At 37.9% G+C, this 23,338-nt stretch overlaps 1 protein-coding gene across 4 annotated transcripts in view; it reads right to left on the bottom strand.

Moving 5' to 3' along the window:
• The window catches only part of LOC131070753 (uncharacterized), a 58,856-nt gene extending 36,176 nt beyond the window's left edge, over nucleotides 1-22,680 (bottom strand). For 2 of the 4 annotated variants that reach the window (XM_058006384.2, XM_058006387.2), the window contains exons 1-2: nucleotides 22,392-22,678; nucleotides 22,057-22,200 (exon numbers count right to left, since the gene is read on the bottom strand). In XM_058006384.2, coding sequence (XP_057862367.1) covers nucleotides 22,057-22,200; nucleotides 22,392-22,544 — 297 coding nt within the window. In that variant the 5' untranslated portion in view covers nucleotides 22,545-22,678. Of the gene's footprint in view, nucleotides 1-22,056; nucleotides 22,201-22,391 lie in introns of all 4 variants that reach the window. The other 2 variants (XM_058006386.2, XM_058006385.2) reach the window with 2 other exon arrangements.
• Nucleotides 22,681-23,338: the final 658 nt, after the last annotated feature.

The raw sequence follows: 23,338 nt of genomic DNA, 5'->3' as shown, positions 1-23,338 counted from the left end.
GTTACAAGACAACAAGAACCCATTAAGGTTAGGAAATGAAAATACAATAATGTTGGAATTGTAACCCTTCCACTTTCTTATCACCAAGAGCCCAATATGGGAAGGTGAGAGCATACTGTGTTGAGGGGATCGTTAGCTTCAACAACTGGAAATATTACAATGCTTGGGCGGCAAGCCAGCCCCTACCGCTTATCCAGCGGGTGATAGAAGTGCTGATAACACTTGGCGGTAAACCAGCCAGAACAAAACCAAGAAAATGAAGCAAACAATCACTCAACCACTTATTCAGCAGGAGGACTGGAAATTACAATCATGGAATAGATCACTTAACCACTTATGCAGTGGGAGTAGTACATTATTAATTGAAGATTGTAGCTGGAAAGATAAATAACAATGCAAGGTGGTAAACCAACCTCTTCCACTTATTCAGTGGGAAATGAAGAGCAATTCCAAATACAACTTGCTGATAGTACTACTATTCAGCATTACAATAATTATCATGTCTGCAACAAGGGTAAATCACTAAACACAGCTGCACATATTGCTCAATCTGCTCCACAAGGTACAAGGGACTCTCCACACAAGAAAATAACTCCAAACTCAGAAAACTCTAAATCTGATAAACTTCCAGCACGCTGAAAACACACAGACCAGCAACACCAAATCCCACTAAAACACTCACAACTCCCTCAAATCTTAACAAAATGACGAGACTGAAAGCATATGACTCCTACGAAGCAGGCGATCAAGCCTAGAACAACAAACCACTGCAAACTGACCCAAATAAATAACGCACACATCCCAAAGCACTCAGCCACATGGTACGGCCAGCTAAGGGGGCAATTTGCAAAATAAAATCCAAGGCACCAAATTAAGCTCTATAAACTCACAAAATGCATCGCCTAAACCAAAATGAGAGAGAGGAAATACCCAGAACGAGAAGAAGAACAAAATGAGACTTAAGAACAAAAACCTTCTTCAGCACACCACACGAACAGCAACCTAGACAATCTAAAGCACTTCCAAAGAACAGAAAACAATACATAAATCTGCAACAGTATCTTCAATCCACTCCTTTGAATGAAGAGCAGGCTCTGGCTCGACTAGTTGCTATATTGCAAGCAAAAAATCAAGCAATGGCTAGGAGGTAAGCGTTCCCCGAAGCTTCACTCTACATTTTGACAGCACTTCGTTATAAATTTGCTCAAAGATCCCAAATGAGAGGCCAGCACTCATATTTATAGATTCTAGAGGCTCAAATTCAAATCCAAATGGCGCCCACACTCACTACTCTTCATTTCATTTCATTCCAAGTCCACATCTAGACTTGGCGCCCAACTCCAAGACTCCTAGGCATACTTTTTAAATGGCCAAGATATTATAAAATATCAACATTACAAAGCATAAATAATATGAATTCTTGGGGCCACCTAACTTAGGGAAAATATGAGACTTAGGATAAAAATAATATTTTTTTCCTTCCTAAGTTGTCCATCAAAAAATAATCAATTATTAAAACCTCATGCCTAAGGTATTAATATATTAAAAATACCATCTTCTCAAAAGCCAAATTGAGCCGGAAACTGAAGTACTGGAAATCACCAAATCAAAACTGGGTTGGAGCACTGAACCGAACTGCTAAAAATAGCATTGTTGGTTATAGTACTTACTAAAAATAGTAAGTCCTGAAAACATCTCAAAAAGATTGCTCTTCGAACCCTGTGGATGAACTCTAGAAACCCAAAAATCTTGACGGTTGCCACAACTTACTAAAAATAGTAAGTTTTGCAAACTTCCCTGAACTGAATGTATGTCACACCTCTGCAAAGCTCTCAGAAAACCCAGAAGGAAACTGAAATCCATACTGCCAAACTCCAACAAATTCATCCCTGAAAACAGCAAGGAGTTCTCCTAAAAAATAGGAAACCCTAATTTCCACTTCCAGTTAGCCTACGCGTCTCCAAAATAGGCTAATGGCCACTTGCACTTCTCACTGTTGAGAAGGGGACATTACATTCTACACACAATTTTTGTGTGTTTTCTACAACCTTAACCACAGATTTGCACTCTACCCTAACAGAGATAAGATCACGTTGGTTGTAGGCAGATAGAATGGAGATCAAACTCACCTAGACACAAATTGTATCCCTTTCTTATACTTAAATCAGTCTCAAACTACCTGCAACAAGACATATCCATGAACTCTCTATGCCTAGAAAGAGATAAATGACCTCTGCCAATGCACACAAAAACACAAACACACAGCAACCAATTTGCATGCACACTATTTTCAAAAAAAAATAATTCACAAAATAAATTGAACTAGGACCTGTTGGTGTGCGTTTTATTACCCACCGAACACAGAATAAAATGTCCAAAGACACTCTATCCTCTCTTGAACAAAATCACCGCATATGCTAAGATTGCAAGAAGATCATATGGCAGTTCCAAGGTTTTTTTTGTCAAGTCTTGACGTGTGGATAAGCTCAATGGGCGTTCTTATATGTCGGTAGTACACAAAGGGACTTACGCTTGGTTCGTTCAATTCACAATGAAGGTCTAGACAATGAAGCTCTATCGTTTGGGTCTTGGATCATGGACTTCAAGAAACTTGAAAAGGAGATAAGGGTTTAGAAGTTCTAATCTATTCCTAAGAATTTAAGAGATGGTATTGACTAGATGAAACCAATAACCACACTTTGCTTCGCCACACTGGGGACAAAGTGGGTGCAATCTTCAAGGAATGTGCTTATGATTTTCACATCATGAATAAATACCATCAAATCGAACAATATTCATCGAGATTGAAGTCAAGCATCCACAAAGTAAGCTCAGACTAACTTTACACAACGAACAAAAATCATTTGTTCATCAAAAGTATGAGTAAAAGATTCACCATAAATCAATACTTATCAGATCTTGCATTCATCTAACATACATGAAATAAAATCTAAACTATGATGAGGGATAAGAACCATGCAAACTCCAAAATAAGAGAAGTAATCACCATCAATTCGAACAATGTATTACTTATTACTTTGGCAGTCGTACGCAACAATTTGCTTATCTCAACGTGTTTTGCAACATGCTCCCATGTTTTACAAATGAGGAGCGAGCTCAATTTATAGCCTTCTCAATTACAATTCAATGGCTAGGATTGATTTCGAATCAACGGTCAAGATTACAAAATAAAACCCTAATTAGGGTTTGTTACAACTAACTACCCCTCGACCAATGAGAAAATTACGTTTGGGTACATTTGTCCTCCTGCTAAATATAAACCAATAATTAAATAGAAATTTGTTGCATTGTGGAGTGTCTTCTAGAAGCCTCCGTGGATAAGTCAAATTCAATGAACCTGGACATGTTGACTTGGAACAATCTGATTGGTTGGAAGATGATGAGGCGTCACCTCAGCATGTTGGATGTCCTCCTTGGTCACTTTGTTCTTCTTCAACGTACTTGCCTTAGAATATCTTTCCTTGCCAACGACTTTGTCCTTTGAGCCTACTTCTTTCTAGCTTCAATCTTGGATTCCTTTCGAGATTTTGATCTCTTCTTCTCACCTGCATTTGAATCTTTATGGAAGTCCCCCCTTGGAGCAGATGCCTGGACTTGAAGTTATTAAAATTTTCTTTCTTGATTGTTTTGAAATTCCTCCTACTTGAACTGGATTGATGTTATTCCTCTGAATTCTCCAATTTGTGTCAAGAAATTGTCTAAGTATGGAAATTTGTTTGGAATACTCTTCTTGTCACCATCTGATTCTGATTTGGAGCTTGTCTTCGATTCTTCAGGAGATGAAACCCTTCAAGAAGTTGCCCCGATTGCTTCAATAGATTTGGGATTGTAGATGAAATCCCCCAAGAAGTCCGAAATTCTTTTATATATATATATATATATTTATTTTTTTTCTCATTTTCACATATTCCACACTCTGGCTTGTAAGCAATGAAGCTCACATGGGCTTGAGCATTATAGTGGCACTGAAGTAAGACCTTTGATAACTTTTTGTTGTTTAGCCATGACTTCACCTAAGAAACCATAATGACTCGAAGAATTTATTAAGTGTGCAAGATATAATAATTGCAAGACTCAGTGTCAAGATACAATAGATGATTCCCTTTCTAGTCATGTACTAATCTTAACTTTAAGATACTTAAGAAACAATTAATCTAGGATTCAAAGGTTCTCCACAAATATTTATCGAAGGAATACTCCAAACACAAATTAGCAGGGTCAACTGAAGTGTGCGTGTAAACAACATCACCCTTCTCACAAGTGTGAAACCCTTTTATTCAAAACTAACCTAAGCAACCCAAACCTAAGGCAAACGAAAGCAAACTAATCTAAGAAAGCAAAGACAACTAAACTAACAAAACAAAAGCAAGCAGAACTTAGAAAGAAACTACTCTAACTATGTACAAACAAGTCCACTCAAGGAACATAAGGTTTGAAATAATGCTTCAAAAATTGCCCGATGACGGGCAATGGGATGTCCTCTCCTGTCAATGTTTTAAGTTTAAACGCGTTCTCCCCCAATATCTTGGCAATCTAGTATAGTCATTTCCATAGGTTGTTAAACTTATCATGATCTCCTCTTCCTTCATGAGCTTTGTCCCAATAAAGGACTAGATTAGAGATCCTGAAGGACTTTGTTGTAGCACGTCCGTCGAACCATCTTTTGACAACCCCTTGGTGATTGGCAAAATTTTTGAGGGCTTGATCTCTCTGTTCCTCCAATAGTAGCAGCTACGAAAGCCGAATTTGAATTGTCTTCTGGATCCAAGTATTCTTGCATAAACTTTAATGTTGGGATCCTTAATTGAATGGGAAAGACAGAGTCTTGTCCATAGACTAAGTGATATGGGGAGGTTCCCAATGACTTCTTGGCTCTTGTTTTGTCTGCCCATAGAGCAAACCTAAGCTAAGTATGCCAATCTCTTGGATTCTTTTCTAGCAACTTATTGATTACATTGAGCAAATTTTTATTCTTCGACTCTGCCAACCCATTACCCTGGGGGTAATAATTTGATGAAAACTTCAAGATGATCCCATAGTCAAATGCCCAATTGGAAAACTTAAGAGAAGTGAAAGCAGAACCATTATCACACACTAGAGCATTAGGACAACTAAATCTAGTGATAATGTGCTCTTCTAAGAATTTGATCACTGCATCTGTCATGCAATTCTTCAATGCTTGGGCTTCGGACCACCTGGTGGAATAGTTAGTAGCAGTCAAAATGTATCTATGTTGTGCCGATGACAACAAATTTATCATGCCTATGAAATCCAATCCCCACATTGCAAACGGTTTCATTTTCGTGATGGGTTGGAGTGGCATAGCAGGATTCTTCTCACGGGTCGCAGTAACTTGGCAAGTGTGACAAGTCATGACATGCTCATATGCATCTTTGAAAACAGAGGGCCAATAGCACCCTGCTCTTGGAATTTGGTAAGTCGTTGCCTGACTTCCCCCATAACCTGTCCCAAATTTGCAGTGGAAATGCTCCATAATTCTTTTGGCTTCGTCCTTTCCAACACACCTTAGGTAAATTCCTTCGTGATTCTTTCTATAAAGTACTGACCCTTGAAGCATATAGTGTTGGCACTTGAGCCTGAAGGCTTGTTTTTGTGTTGGGTTCATCTGTGTAGGACACTTGTGACTTATCAGGTATGAGGTGATGTCGTAATACCACTCCTTTGGGGAGGTGTCGGTCAATACATATGTTTTTTGTACTAGGTCGGGTCCTTCAATGGCCATAGTCTGAGTTAAAGCTTGCCCGCAGACTAGCTTCATTGGTTGTAATTCAATATCATATTCTTGGATAGTGGTGACCCACTTTCCTCTTCTCTCCCCTAGCTCATTCTGCATCAAGAGTGTTTTAACAGCTCCATCAGGAACAATGGCAAAGACTTTATTTCTCAAAATATAGTGTCTGAATTTTTTGATAGCCTTCATCAATGCATAGGCTTGTTTTTCAATGTTGGGATATCTCAACTCTACATCCTTGAGTGGTGAGCTCATGAAAGCTATGGGATGCTCATACTTAACAAAAGTATGAGCAAATAGGTTTTACCTTTAACCAACACTTGTCAAATCTTGTATCTCATCTAACAACATTAATCAAATTCTACTCTACTTGTTGAAGAAAATGTAAACCATGCAAACCACTTAGACAATATATGTTCCAAAGCCCATAAGCACATAAGAAACTCTATTATCAATGCGATTTCTTGCAACAATTTAACAAAAACCTCACACTCTCCAAATGAGAGGAGGGAGTCTTATATAGGCACCAGAAAAGAAATGAACAATCGAGAGCAAACAGTGATCAAGGGCCCAGATCAAAGTATCAAAACCCTAATTAGGGTTTCCAAAACCCATCAAGACCTGACAAAAGAAACCTTGGAATCGCCATATGATCTTCTCGCAATCTTAGCATATGCTGTGATTTTGTTCAAGAGAGGATATAGTGTCTTAAAACGCACACCAACAAGACCCAAATAAAGATTTGCTCTAATACTATGTAGAATTTGCCAACAACTTTACCTGAATGTTGGTATCGGATTGAGCCATGCAAGAAGAAAACACAAAAAAGCAATGCAAGATGAAAGACATGGAATTGATTGAATCAATATGTAAATTAAGCCAAGTGGGAGGTGTGCTTATACCAAGGAAAGAGACAACTGCCAATACAATTAGTGGAGAAGACGAGGGAGTCAAGTCCCACTAGTGACAAGTTAGCTTCCTCAAAACTTGCAAGAGGTGGCAAGTTAACTAGCTCTAAGACACCTAGCTAGACTGAACTCCATGTGCATAACCATGTGCTAGAATGCATATATACACTAACACTCCTCTCCCTCATTTTAACTCATGATGTTATCAATTTCCTATTATTTCTTGCATTGGAGCAAGCTCTTCTCTTGCACTAGCATTTTTGAAGCTATTGATCTTTGTAGTAACATGGTGACTTCCCTTTGAAGTTTTGTAGTAACTTTTTAGGCTCATGGACATTTCCACAAGCATTTTTCTCTTCATCAGTATTTATTTCCTTTATTTTTCCATACCCTAGCTATTTTACCTTCATAATTCTATTAGGATTTATCCAATTTCTACATATTTTCCCTCATTCCCTTTCTGCACTAATCCCTTGTCATCTAAGATCTATTCCCCATCCTTTTGTTGTCATTTGGTATCATTTTTCCTTTTCCTCATCTATATCTCTATATGTTAGTTTCCATTTTCATTCCAATTAGAGTTTTCAATTTCTATACTTTGAGTTTACATGCCTTCAATTATGAGGAGTATACCTTTCTAGTTGCTATCCTTGCCAAGTGGACCTCAGGAGCTAAGGTGGAGGTTCTAACTCCCTCTTTGGAGCTCTCAAAACTAAGGTCTCTTGCTCTTCAAGTCCTTCACAAACTTCTAGTTCAACCTTTGATCTTTGGAGGTAATTGAACCGCATCTTTTTTCCCATCCTTTTTTGGCTGCAATATTGTGGAAGAAAGTTTAATATCTCTACAAATAACACTTTCATTCTACAAAACTCTCTTGGACATAGGATCACAATGCTTGTACCCTTTCATGACAAGACCATACCCAATGAAGATGCATTTCGTTGCTTTCTCTAACTTTGCCAATGTAGATGTGCATATGCATCACAACCAAAAACTTGAACATGTTCTTATTGCTGGAATTGTTTGTCGTTGTGCCAAAAGCTCAAACTATCAACGCTCGATACAAACACCAGATTTAACCCGACCCATGGGAGGCAGTTAAGCCATGTCACGAGTCCCCAAGGAGGTGCTGACCACCAAGTCAATAATCTCCCCCTCAACACTGACTGAGCCTTTAGCACCCACTGAAGGGAGACTCAAACCTGTGACCCAAGGCTCTGATACCAATTGTTGGAATTGTTTGTCGTTGCGCCAAAAGCTTGAACTATCAACACTCGATACAAACGCCAGATTTAACCCGACCCACAAGGGGCAGTTAAGCCATGTCACAAGTCCCCAAGGAGGTGCTGATCACCAAGTCAATGCTTATGAGGGCTTTTGCCTATCCATGCCTCCATTGAGATCTTATCAATGGTGTTAATAAAGGAGACTTATTAACCAAGTAAGAGGTCATAACAAATACCTCTACCCAAAAATTTTGTTCCAAGTTAATTAAGCATAATCCTAGCCTTCTCCATCAATTTTCTATACATTCTTTCTACATCTCCATTCTATTAAAGGGTAGAATGTATACATCTCCATTCTATTAAAGGATATGTGGACTTGTCTTATGTCTCTCCAATCCCATGCTCTTTACACAATTTACCAAAATCTACAAAGCAAAACTCACACCTTTGTTAGTCCTCAAAATCTTAATCTTCCTACTAGCATAAATTTCCAAAGAGCCTTTAACACTTTAAAAGAACTAAAGACTCAAATTTATTCCTTAGTAAATACACCCATGTCCCTATAGAATAACCATCTATAAAACATACATTAAAGATTTAGAAATTAGAAAAGCGTTAACAAGACAAATACATTCAAGAGTACAATCGTTCATCCCTTCAACAAGATTTTTATTTTTTGAGGTCTTGAGATCCTTCTCACGTATATGGCCCATTCATTGGTGCCATAGCGTTGTTTTCTCTCTGGATAGTGTGCTCTCTAAAACAAAAGCTTACTTGGGTATCCAAAAAGCACAACCATTAGAAGTAGACATAATACTTATTATTGTTGGCTCCAATGGCAAAGGTGTAGATTCTACAAATCTTTTCACTACTAGAAAAGATGAATTATTGCACTATACAATGCATGCATCTAGCTAAAACAGAGTACCCACATGAATCCCCTTAGTGATTACAAAGCTCCTCATGCCATTTTCAACCCTCCACTAAATAAGACCGCATGCCCACTCACATCATTATGTTTGTAAACTTGAAAAAAGTTACATGCCAAACTAAGGATGTGCAAAACACCATCAATCCCCTTCACTCAACCATTAGGAAATAAAATCTAGACTCTAACATGGCCAGCTATTCTCAAATGAGAATTTTCACCAAGGTACACCTTTCCACCAGCATATTTTTTGTACTTTGAAAGCCACCCTCAATAGGAAGCCATAAGGAAGGAAGCTCCATAATTTATCAATCATGCACCTCCTTATGCATGAGTTGTCAAGGTTGCAACAAAGGCATCTGCATCATCTTGAGACTCTATACTCATTATTAAAATCACTTCTCTATTCCTTTTTCTCCTCTTTGCAATTCCAACACTAAGCCTTGGACTTCGCAGAAAATTTGGACCTAGAATTATCTTTCTTCTTGCTCATCTTATCTTTCTCCTTCACTCTTCTTTGAATGGCTAGGACCTCCTTAATAGGATCGAAAACTTTTTGTTGCATCTCCATTGAGAGTAAAACAACCACGGTTTCATCCATTTTGAGTTTCAAAGTAGTGCTCCCAATTGCTAACATGAAGTGATGTGTAAAGTCCCTGTTGATGTGTATTTTGTACACGACCAAACACAGAATAAAATACCTAAAGGTACCTTATCCTCTCTTGATTAAAGTCTCCGAATGCTGAAGATGTCGCGAAAAGGATCAATCGGGATGACTTCAAGGTTCTTTGTTGTAGCTTCTCTACTCATGGATAAGCTCTCTGTGGTATGATGTGATTTTGCTGGAATCACAAGGGGACTTACACTTGATGACTGAACATCTGATTTGCTTTGAATGTTACTAGAACACAGGATTTCACTAGTCTAGATTTTGAAAAAAAAGAAAAAGGATTAGGGCGAGGAAAGGATCTAATTCTAACACTAAGAATGTAGGAGCAATGAATAACCTTTGATGAAATTCTAACTAAGTCTTGTTTTGACATCCCAGGACCATCTCCACAAGGTTAGTGCGATCTTCGGAGGAAAAGCTTTATGATGTTCAGATCATCGCTACAGGCATAGACACCATCAGGCTGATGCATATCAGTGAAGAAGCGACAATTGAAGTTAAGCTTAAGCTGAACGATTCCAGTTGACTACACAAGGCAAGTCTACAATCAACAAACTGCTAGTAGTATGGATATACAAATTTCACCATCAATCAAACACATTTCTTCCACTCATCTAATAACATGAAATCAAATCTGAGAAGTATAGAGACCATGCAAATTGTTGAATCGACCCATAGATTTCACCATTTCTTCAATGAAGTTTACAAGTCTTTTACAACAACATCTTGGCAACAATCTTTGCCTTCTCTTTCAATTCTACTCTAATTGCTATTCTATCAACTGACTATTCACTATTAGCTAACTATTCACCTTTTAACTACTGACTAACTATTAGCCTTTACAAATGAGGAGCCAGGGCTTATATAGTGCCCATGAAACAATTCAATGGCTAAGATCAATTTGAGATCAATGGCCAAGATTCTACAATGAAACCCTAATTAGGGTTTGTTACAACAAACTTAATTCTGACCAATGAAATAATTGCATTATTTGGACACATGTCTTCTCTGGAATATTCGACCAATGGATAGCTGGGGTAGGTACATCGGAGTTTGTGCCATCTTTAATGAGCCAGGTACATTGAATCTGGACATGCTGAGGTGGACCAATCCGAATGGAGGAGTGATGACTGGGATGCCACCTTGTCAAACACTTGGTTGATGCCAATTTGGTGATGCCTTCCTTCAAATGTTGGACTGGAAGATAGATGGAGAAGGTCGTCCTTAATGATGCTGGACTGGGGGAGATCGTCCTTGTCTTGACTTGATCTTCTTTGATGAGGGTCTGCCAAGTAGTTGATCCTCCAGCTTTGGGGGTCATCATTTGATGCCTACACAAAAGATTAAAGTTAGTCTTTGAGTATAATATCTTATAGCATAGGATCTAAGACCTTTCAAGGGAACATATTAGACATTAATTTGAAAATGACAAAATAAATTCAAAGATTCTAAATTTTCAAATTAATTATGAATAGAAATTAGATTTTTCAAGACTTAAACTTTAAAAGACTGCTATGAAATCAAAACAAGTCTTGAATAAGAACTTCAAAAAGGATTCTTCATACCTTCTCCTTTGAAGCCTAACTATGAACCTTGAAAAATGAAGAAAGAAGATCAGATTTTGCTGGATAAGGATTGAATTGTGGTCTTCCTTTGGATGAATTACGCCTCAATTAGCCTTCAAAAAGCTTCGCCTTCCACTAGCTTCTCAAAATCTGGAAATTCGCCTTCAAACACCTTCCAAAATCTGGAAATTATCCTCCAACTTGCTCAATTTCGCACCTCCAAATATGCTCTTCAAGTTCGCATGAGAGATAATGAAAGAATGATTTGAATATGCTACAATACACCTCCCTTATATAGGGCGCTCACCTTGATTTCCCTCAAGGCCGACTTGGCAAATAGGGAATAAAATAAAATAAAACTCCTCTCAAAAGATGGCCAACTTGTTTGTAAAGGCACAATAATGATTTTTGAGCGCTCAAGCATAATTTTTTAATTTTTTAAATTAATTCCAAAGCTCAAAGGTGGATTTTTTCAATTATTTCAAGGCCTAGAATTTAATTAATTAAATTGCAAATGCCTTAATTCATGCGAACTTGATTTAGACTCCCCAAATGTCTTGAATTTGGCTAATTTAGTGAAAATTGAGGAATATCAAGGTTTGATCAAGGCTTATGAAGGCTCTTTGCTTCTTAGGCACTGAAATATCCAAAGTGATGAAGGCCTAAATAATTTCAAGACTTGTTTGAATTCTCATCTAGGCTAGTTTGCTTCATGAATCAAAATCTTCACAACCTAGGTTTGCCATCACAATTTTGCATTTTGCCTTCAACTTAGCCTGAACAAGGTGAATAATAGGTGTTTTCAAGAATTTCGCCCTGGACCCTTTGGAAGGGTCAAGAGCAATTTTTCAAATTAGGTCCTGAATACCTTGTTTCTCGACTCCAAAATCTCTCGGAAGGCGAGCTTATGTTTGCTTTGACCTAATCAAAGTCTTGCATTTCAAACTTTTATCATTTCACATGAGGAAATTAGGTGAAAATGTAAATTTCGCCCTGGACCCTTTGGAAAGGTCAGGAGCGATTTTTGCTTATTAGGTCAAAATTCACCTTAGTTTGATTGTTGACCTCCTCCAAAGCAATCTCCAGGGTTCATTTATCTCCATTACTGGGTTAGCTCATCAAAACTTTGAAGGAAATATTGCATTTTTGGGAATTTCACTCTGGACCCTTTGGAAGGGTCAGGAGCGAAATTCTCTCCTGAGCTCAAAATTCTCATTTTGTGAAGGTCTAAATTTCTTCAAGGCATTCCAAATGGCATCTTTTACTATAGCCCAGGCCTAGTTTCACTTGAATTTTGGAGGAAAAGGTGACTTTGATGTTTTTCGCCCTAGACCCTTTGGAAGGGTCAGGAGCGATTTTCCTTGCTTAGGCTTACTCCTCCATCATTCTGTCTTCAATCCACCTCCCAAGACTAGGCAATGGTCTTCCTCATTCACTCAATCCAAGCTTGGTTTGTTCCTGCAAGGCAAAATAGGGGATTTTGAGATTTTCGCCCTAGACCCTTTGGAAGGGTCAGGAGCGAAAATCCTTCTCTGACCTAGAATCATCATTTTTTGGAACAAACATCCACTCAAAGGTGGTCTCAAGGGCAATTTCCGGCTTGGTTTAGCCTTGTCTTAGCACAAACTTGAAAGGAATGCACTGGTTTTGGATTTTTCGCTCTGGACCCTTTGGAAGGGTCAGGAGCGATTTTTAGGTTTTAGGGCAATTCCTTCATCCTTTCATCTTCAAATCATTTCCAAGGCATGGAACATCACGCCTCACTCCCATCCAAGTCATGAATAGCAAAATCTTGTCTTAAATTTGCACGAAAAAAGGAGAATTTGGAAATTTCGCTCTAGACCCTTTGGAAGGGTCAGGAGCGAATTTCCCTCTTGGCTTCAAAAGTTTCATTCTTAGCAATCCAATTCCACTTCAAGGCAATTCAAAAGTCCTCTCAAACCCATGTCTAAGCTTGGTCTAGTCCAATCTTTGGAAGAAAAGATAGGTTTTAGGATTTTCGCCCTGGACCCTCTGGAAGGGTCAGGAGCGAATTTCTCTCTTAGGCTCAATTCCTTCATCCTTTCAACCTCAATCATCTTCAAAAGGAAAAAACACACTTCCTCACACCCATTCAAGCCATAAAAACCAAAAAATTGTTTTGACCTTGCAAAGAAAATAGGTGTTTTTAGGAATTTCGCTCTGGACCCTTTGGAAGGGTCAGGAGCGAAATTCTCAATCTTGACCAAAATCCTTCATTTTTCACCTTGAAACCTCTTTGCCAAGTGGGATTTCATCTTTCATTATGCTAGGAATAGAATTTCATGTCCAAGAAAGGCTAAAAAATGTGTTTATAAGGAATTTCACTCTGGACCCTTTGGAAGGGTCAGGAGCGAAATTGCCTTTCCTGGCCAAAATCCTTCATTTTCATGACTTCTAAACATGCCTAAGGGTTTGAATATGCTCATTCTTCCTTTCATGATGCCTTAGACTCCTCAATTTGACCAAACCAAGCAAGAAATATCCCTCATAGAGATTTTCGCTCTGGACCCTTTGGAAGGGTCAGGAGCGAAAATTAGGTTTTAAGCAAAATCCTTCATCCTTCAAAGTTGAAACTTCTTCAAGAGGCAAAAACAAGCTATTCTTCTTCCCTTCATGTCAAAAACTTGACCTTCTTCATTGCAAAATAAGAGCCTTTTGGGAATTTCGCCCTGGACCCTTTGGAAGGGTCAAGAGCGAAAATTCTTTCTTGGCCAAAATCTTGTTCTTCAAAATCAATCAAACTCCCTCTCAAGGCAAAACATACCCATTCATCTCCCATCAAGCCAACGCCTAGCCAAAATAAGGAGGAAAACAAGAGTTATAAAGATTTTCGCTCTGGACCCTTTGGAAGGGTCAGGAGCGAAAATTCTTTCTTGGCCAAGATCCTGACTTCATTTTCACATTTCTTCATTCAAACAAGCGTTTTTTACCTTCATTCAAGCCTGGGAATGCGTTAGCTCTAGGTTTTGGTCAAAGTAGAATGTCCTATGGAGAATTTCGCTCTGGACCATTTGGAAGGGTCAGGAGCGAAATTCGCTTTGGACCCTTTGAAAGGGTCAAGAGCGAAATTTGACTTTTTGAACTCTCCGTCAGGATCATTTTATGGAATATAACATTTAAGTATAAGTCTTATACTTTAAGTTATATTCCATATATACTTTCAAGATGTTTGAGAGTGGTTTCGGACCTCCAGGAGTTATATTGCAAAATCTAGTTTTTGGAGGATTCTTCAGTTTTCCAGACTTAGTCAAATTTCAGGATCAGGACATTCTAGACAGCCAAATTTCAGGGCATTTGAAGATCAGGATGACATTCCAAACTTTATCACTCACTAGCTTGACCTAGCTCGGACCTCCAAGAATGATACTCGCTCACCAAGCAAGACACAATTAACAACAAGAGCAAAACCAAGCCCTAAGGAAGATTCTCAAGGAAACCCTAATTCTGGGGCCCTGCAGACTCACCCTGGCTCAAGCAGAGCCTGCCATTCAATAATCCCCTCGACAGCACTCATCCTCCAAAGGCTAACAAACAAAACCCTAAAAGACCTAGAAAGCAAACCCTAGAAAGCAAAAAAGCAAGGGTCCCCATTTGCAATGGGGCGATGTGTGAATACGTCACAACAATCCCCTACTGGGATTACCCTAAATCTTGCCCTTATTATTATCAAAACTGCTTGCTTCCTCTCTTTATGAATTCTGAAATCGGTTATGAAGTTCAATGCTCCCTTGAATGGATCGATTGATCTTCTTCTTGGTTTGATGCCTTCTTCAAATGATGTCTCCTTCACTTTACACCCTTCATGGAGACAAAGGGTCAGATCTTTTGGTTATGAAAAGATACATCTGTTTGACAAAACCGTTGCTCTTTTACTTATTTAATCTTCCCCTATCTCTCACTTCTCAAATCTGTCTTTACTGCTTTTCAAATCTGCATATATCCCATTTAGGGTCTGCATATCTTCCTCTTCTAGATCTACATGTCTTATTTTCTTCTTTCCTTCTCAAAACTCATTTAAGATCCCTCCATATATTTATGCTATGAATTTGCTCTAGATCTCCTCCGATTCCACTTCCTTTCCCTCATTCCATTTGATCCCCTTCCCTTTTATATCTCCCAAATAAGGGAGAGGTCACACCTCTTCATCATGTATGCCCTTTGGCAAAAGACACAATCCTTCACAATTGCCCCCTTTGAAATAGTACAACCCTTCATAGTTTATGTCCTCTAAAAGAGACACAACCTTTCACCATTAGCACCCTTTGAAAGTGTGCAACCCTTCATTGCCTCCTCATTTCTTCTTCTTCAATTTATCCTTCTTTTATTCCTGTCCTCCATTCTCTCTTCCTTCCTCTCCCCTCTTTCAAATGAATTCTTCTCCCTTTTATATCTTATGTTTGAGGGAGTCACAACTCTTCATGTCATGCCTCCTAACCTTTCATTAAAATTAATTAACTTGTAATTATATTATATGATATTTTATTATTATTATTTTATATTTTAATTTTATTATTATTTATGTATTATTAAATCTTATTTCAAGAAAGGGACATTACATGAAGCCACGAGTCTAACAAAAACATAAGTGTCATAAAAGTACCCTCCTCCATTTTCACTCCAACAAAATGCAACTTGGTCACAATCACATTGAACACATTCAATTGCTTAGCCATAGAACCACCATCATCCATTCTTAAGGTATAGAACATCTTTCTTAGGAAAAAAGTTATTAACTAGGGATTTAGCCTAGTACAAATCTCTCAACTTCTTCTAGCAGCTTATGTAGTGGGTTCTTCATGTATATTCAACAACACTAAATCTGCCAAGCAAAGTCTAATGATGTCCTTCACTTTTCTATCCAACAGATCCCAATCAGCCTGTGACATTATAGTCGGTTTGGATCTAGACATAGCAACCCACGCATTTCTCTACAAGCATATCCTCAATATTGAGCTTCCACAAAAGTTAGTGTCGATGCGCCTGACCATCTCTATGCTTGATGTGCTTGCATTGTCTTGCAACATGATCTCCTTCTACACAGGTCCCATTCAAATAAGATTAGATAAAAAACCTAGTCCCTCACACCTAGGACCTGAGGTGATCATGCTTTGATATCAAATAGAAGGAAGCTAAGGTGTGAAGTACACTTCCTTCACTAATCTATGAGAGGAAGTATATGCCAAAAATTAAATTGATAATCGTATTATCATTTTAACTTTTGGTTTGCTGCCATTTATTAGAAAAAATGACAACATCTAATTTGTCTTTGTTAAATTTATTTTAATCTCTAAATTTCTTAATTTTGTAATTTTATATTGTTTTATTTTCTTGCACAGATGCCCCCTTTGCTATCCTTCTTTTTATCATTTTTTATGGGGAATTTTATATCATCCACGAGTTCATTTTTGCTATCCAATACAAGAGCACAAGCCTATCTAATACTTCTTTGAGTAATAGTCAAGGACTAAGGGGTAGCCATTCTGCCAAAGTCATCTGAGACATGATCCCAACCTCATTCCTTATACCATATATTCAAGGGTTTCAACCATAGCGAAAGATATTCAAAGAACATACCATCGCCCTCACCAAAAACACTCAACCAATTGAACTACAACCTTTTGGCGCTACTATCCCTATTTCACTACAATAGAATACAAAAAAAATAGTATATAAAGAGTGCGAAGGCATGGCTGCATCTTCTTTCACCCTTTAATGATAAGGAAAAAGATGAGCATCTCCACGAACTTTGTTAAAGGTTTGGCAAAGTTATGGAGTAGGTCTGACAGTCTTTTTGTCAAAGCAAATAGGTTCACCAACATGTGCATACTCGTTTCATGAAAGCATGGTTAGGAGGACCCTCAAAGATGTGTACATCCATTCCATGAGAACATTGTTAGGAGGACCCTCAGTAGGCTTTACACCTTCGCTATGTAAGTAAGGGCCTTCTACGAGGACCAACCTGTTGATGGTGTTTTTACGCACTATGCAACACAAAATAAAATACTGAGCATTCTATCATCTCTTGAACAAAATCCTCCCAAATGCTAAGCTACATGATCAAATGGGATGACTCCAAGGTTCTAAATGCCAGGTCTTGGCGTGCTCTTGGATAGACTCAGTTGCTATGATGTGATACTGCTGGAATCACAAGGTGGGCTTACGTTGAATCTTGAATGCTTTGAATATCGTTGAAACATTGAAATTTCACTTGACTAAAAAAAAGAGCAAAAGGACAGGGTTTAGGAAGCTACTCTAATCCTAGGAATGTAAGAGCAATGGACAATCTTTAATGAAATTCAACTAAGCTTTGCTTTGACATGCAACGAACATCTCCACAAGGCTAGTGTGATCTTCTAGGGATAGCTTGACGATTTTGAAATCACCACTACAAGCATATAGATACCTTCAAGGTGAAGCATATCAATAAAGGAGCCATAATTGAAGTTAAGCTTGGCTAAGATGGATCCACTTGACTACACGAGACACTTTACAATCAGCAAAGTGTTAGTAGTATGGATGTACGAATTTCACCATTAATCATACGCAAAGTTCTTCCATTCATTTAAACAACATGAAAATCAAACAAGAAGTAGAAACCATGCAAATTGTTGAATCAACATATGAATTTCACCATATCTTCAATGAAGTTTACATGCTTCTCACAACAATGTCTTGGCAACAATCTTTGCCTTCTCTTCCTACTCTACTCTAACTGCTATCTACTATTTTCTATTATCTATTTACTATTCACTATTTTTTATTACTATTCCCCTTTACAAATGAAAGAGTGGAGCCTCATATAGTGCTCTCATTGCAATTGAGTGGCTCAAATGGATTCACAATCAATGGCCAAGATCAAAAGATAGAAACCCTACTTAGGATTTGTTACACCCATTACAAAGCATTTAATGCTTGATCAATGATAAAATTACATTTGATGGGAGACATGTCCTTCCTTGAATAATTGGTCAATAGATGACGACGATAGGTGGATCGGACTTTGTGCCCACATGTGGTAGTTATCTTCTTTGATGGATGAGTCAAGTACATTGAATCTGGACGCCTTAGCTTGAAATAATATGATTGGATAGGTGATGACTTGGCGCCACCTCATCTTGCTTGGTCTTTGTCACTCATCACAAGTTGTAAATGAATGAGGCATATCTCTTGATAGTCATTTCATCCTTCATCTTCTTGTTTGGGAGTTCCACCTTAGTGCTGCATTGAATGTAGACCTTGGGAAGTTTGTGCTTGATGCTTCCTTCTTTCCTCGAATGCATTGATCTTCATTATATAATATTATCTTCTTCATGCGGTGGCAATCCTTCATTCCAAGCCTAGAGCATTCTTGTGCCCACCCTTGATGTAGATGACTCCTACTCTTGCCTTATAGTCTGTGATGATGATCCCATCAGCTGCCTTGTATGAGCTTGAGACTTGAAGTGTTGCAATGTCTTACTTGGGCTGTTGTCTTTGCTTATGAGGTGAAATCTTGATGTTGTATGTGAGAAACATGTGCATGAAGTCTTGACCTTCACTCCATGAAGTCTTGACCTTCTTCACATTCTTTTGTTAGTTCATCCCACTAGCATCAAACCTGAAAACAAACATAACTTGAATCAAAACATTGTAAAAAGTACCTAATCAAGCTTCCTACCACCTTCTTTAAATCTAGAAATGAGTTTTTTGAACATCAAACATCTGATTTTAAGTCTGATTTCCCCCTTTTTTTTTTGCTTAAATCTCATCAATTTGAGTCTGATTTTGTGTCTCACACCTGATTTATGTCTGATTTCTCACTTTTATATGCCTGATTTGATAGGTTTCAGGTCTGGGACAGGCCTGATTTGCATAGGTTTCAAGTGGTGAAGGAAGTGGAAGGAAGGAAATGGAAGTGGAAGTGGAAAGAAGTGCTTATTGTTGGATATTGTTGAGAAGTTTGCTGGAATGATGTGTTGTCATTGATATCAACATATTCTTCTATGTATTCTAGTGTTGCAGACAAATTGGATGAGTTGGTTTGGCTAGTGTGTTGCAGATGAGTTGTTGTGGTTTAATGGGCGGAAGTCTCAAAGGTCCACATGGTGATTTGATCGAGTTATGTGATCCGGTATTGAGGTTGGTTTCTCAGTTGTTCGTGTTATTCAGTGTTCTGGATTCTGCTTCACATTGCTCTAGAATCGCAATATCTTGGTTTGCGGTTTTGGCAGAGTGTTTGGGACGTTCATATGTGTCCTCAATCCAAATGGTTTGTGATTTGGAAGTCCGCAAGTGAATCTTTCAGTTTGACAGTCAGTTGAGTTGATGTTCTTGAGGTTCGGTATAATGATGATGAAGATTCTAGTAAGTGGTGATGTTGCGGTTGTTGTTGTGGTGATTCACGTTGCTTGTGGATGTTATTGTGTGTTATCTGTGTTGATGGTCTGCATTGATCATTGTGCGTGTTATTGATCATTTTCCTGATCCAATGGTGTTTCTTCGTGTTATGTGACATTCATGATGAGTGTATCATGTTGCAGATGTTCGTGGCATAATTCTTGATGGTGCTGCATGTGCGAAGTGTTGATTTAGGTCTAGACTATGTCTTAGCCAACATTGTTTTGGTTCGCATGTATTGATGTAGCGCGTATGGATATTATTTTGTAATTTGTGTTAAGGGTTGAGTCGACCTTGAAATATAGGTTGATGATTTGTATAAATATATGTAATAATCATGTGAGAGATATGATCTGCCTGTGCGAACATTGATTTTATCTTTCAATAGCAAAGGAGAAGTGCGAAAAAGTGTGAAGAAGTGCGAAAGAGCAGAGTTTGTGTTATGTGCTTACCCGAAATTGTAACTAGACATGAGGAGATGCTATTTCATCAGTTCATGATCCTCTGAATGTAATCTGAATGTTTTTGTAAGGTAGTGAGCCTTCCCAAGGGTTGTAGCCCTTTTTGTTTTGTGATTTGAGCAGTGTGTCTAAATGCATGTGCATTTCACAATGTAATATTTCATTTACTCCTAATAGGGTATTATCTCATTGTGGGTAGGTTCCCACCGTGGTTTTTCACTTAACCGGGTTTTCCACGTCAAAAATCTTGGTGTTATGTGTGTTACTGATGTGGTGTTGATTTGTGCTTTCGTTGCTAATCATCAAATCTGAATTTAAGTGTGAGTTGTGTAGAGTTTGTGAGCAAACTGATTCACACCCCCCCCCCTCTCAGTTTGTTGCATTGTTGCCAACACTTATGCCTTAAGTCGCCCTTTGGAGGGTTGATAGGAAGTAACAAATGATTAGTTTGTGCTTTGAAGGCCTCACTGGAAGTGATAAAATCCTTAGTTAGTGGATTGGAGGCTTCATTGGAAGTCGAAATCCTTAGTTCACTCTTTAAAGGCCTCAATGGAAATGATCAATCCTTAGGTCGCTGATTATAGGCTTCATTGGAAGTGGAAATGCTTAGTTCATGGATTGGAGTCTTCATCGGAAGTAGTCATTCCTTTGGTCATGCTTTGAAGGCCTCATTGGAAGTGAAAATCCTTAGGTCGTGCTTTTGAGGCTTCATTGGAAGTCATCATTCCTTAGTTCGTGGATTTGAGCCTTCATTGGAAGTGAAAATCCTTAGGTCGTGCTTTTGAGGCTTCATCGAAAGTCATCATTCCTTAGTTCGTGGATTTGAGCCTTCATTGGAAGTGATCAATTTCCTTCCTAAATTGCTATTACTTAATCTTGCAATATCTTCCTAGCAACGCACCCAGCAAGATCATGATCTCATTTCAAACAATGCAATGAAAAAAGCTTAGTTTGCTGATTTAAGGGGTCATAGGAAGTCCCAAAGCTTAGTTCGTGATTTTGATGCCTCACTGGAAGTCTTAGTTCGTGCTTTTGGGTCTTCATCAGAAGTCCTCCAAAAATGGCAACTTAGCTATCTTAATCCATTTGTTCCAAGCTTCTCGTGATAATTGAACTCTACCTCCTTCTTTCCTTAGAATATTGACCCTTGAAATCAACTTGCCTTAGCCAAATTTTAGCACTTCAACTCTCATTTTGCAAGTAAATGATGATTATGATCAAATGGAATGATTATCAAGAAAATGTTCATTTCGCAAGCCTTGAGAATTAACTGACCTCACTTCATCCTAAACAGAGAGACATGACTTGATCACCTCCTGGCCACCTAAGATATTAAACCTCTTCCAAGCACAAGGTCAATAGCTAAAGACTCTACAACTAACCTAGAAAACAGAAAAAAGTGGGGGTCCCCATTTGCAATGGGGCGATGTGTGAAAACGTCACAACACAACCTAAGGCCCTCTTTAAGAGGTATGAGAGTTGCCTAAAATTGCACTTACTGATTTCATGTCCAATATTTTTGTCAATATTGCACCCACGGTTGTGACTTTAACATTGTTCGTGTTAAGATGACTACCCACAATTGAATGAAATGTATTCCTTAGATTTAAAAAGCAACAAATCATGTGATGGCACCAATAAAACATGACTTAGTGCACAAGTATAGGTCTCACTTTTTCTTTTGACCTTTTCGAACACCTTGGCGAAAAAACCATGTTGATGTGGCATCATAGATGATGTGGGTCTGAAATCTTAGTTATAAGCAGGGGACTTACCAAGTAAACCACTGCAAAAAAAATTGAAAGTGATTTGAAATGTCTACATGAAATTTTGAGAAATGTAAAATTAGGATGCTCAACTACTAGATCTCCTCCCCTAAATAACTCGAAAGAATATAAATGTATTCTAGATAAATGTCATAAGATTAAACCAACCCATCTATGAAAACCTAATGTATAGCAGTTCAGCAGATTTACAGTAACAATTGCGTTCGCAAATAACACAATTACTCAATCTACAAATAGCTAAAAACAGACAACCGGATACAGATAATTTTAAATTCTCTTAAACAAAATCAGGTATTTAATTCCAAGCTTGTAAATGAAAGACAGTGGCAAGAAAAATTTACGTTTGGATGTGAAATAAGACAGTCGACAACGGAAGCCATGGCTCGAGCAACAGGAAGAGCATCCCCTGCAAAGCCCCCAATGGCGGCCCCCACTCCCGTGGGTACAATCAACACAGATGTGTACCCCCTCCGCCCCGCTTCTCCCTGCAACTCCAACCTTCAGTACTATTCTTATCTCTCTCAATAGAACTTCATTGTTATTTTTAAACCGAAAATCCTTTATCTGGATTACACTATGTTGCTATCTATAAACATGACTATATCTTTCTTTTTACACCAGAAGATTTTACAGCCAACATAGACAGTAATTGGAAGCTTGAAAACAGGAAACTTACAAGGAGAGCTCGCGGCATAGATGAAACTGCCCGTTGTCTGCATTTCAGAAATGGATGAATTGGCCGTAAAGAGAAACTAGTACTAAGTTTTGGTGGTTTTGCAGTACAAATATTTACATTGAGTAGGGGATGCGCAACAGAACAGAGTGCCATTTCTCCACACTTGCAGTATTAATAATTAATTAATCGAAACATACGAAATCAAACAATTGTTGCTGCCACTATCCACAATCAAGCGATGGACCAAAACTACAAGTCCTTTCTTAACTCCATATTTTTTAAATCCAAGTTTTTTAATTCATTATATACCTAAACCACAAATGAGTGCGAAGAAATTGTTCTAGTCTTAAGTTTTGTTTAATAGAAAAATGCATATATTATTTTATTTTTTAAATTACAACATAAAAAATGTGAAGGAAGCACTTTCAAGATAAGAATTTTTGAATTGAATTTTGTATTTTTAATAGTGTATCTAATATTTGTAAAAAATATTAAGGTATTTTTTTAATATATAATTAAGTGTTTAGAGTTGTTATTTCAAATTCATGTACATTAATACATTTTCCTTTAACGATTCAAAAATACTCAAAAAAGTTTAGATTGAAATATGTGCATCAAGGTGTATTTACTAATTGTTTTGTGTTTCACCACGTGATCACTTATTTCTTTGATGTGACTTGTGACAATAGATAAGGGAGAAGGGCCACTAATTGCGTTAGTCCTATTATTGGTATAGTACTTGTGATTATAAGATATAGTCTTAAAACATATTTGTACAATATAGGTCATGTTGTTGGTATAGCACTTGTGATTATAAGATTTAGTTGTAAAATGTATTTGTACGATACAGGTCATGTTGTTGGTATAGTACTTGTGATTATAGGATTTAGTCTTGCAAAATATGTATATTATATATTGTTAATAATTAATCCATATGTAAATCAACA

Source organism: Cryptomeria japonica, chromosome 2 (genome assembly GCF_030272615.1).
Source record: "Cryptomeria japonica chromosome 2, Sugi_1.0, whole genome shotgun sequence".
NCBI classification, from domain to species: domain Eukaryota; kingdom Viridiplantae; phylum Streptophyta; class Pinopsida; order Cupressales; family Cupressaceae; genus Cryptomeria; species Cryptomeria japonica.
This window is presented reverse-complemented; position numbering and strand designations above follow the sequence as displayed.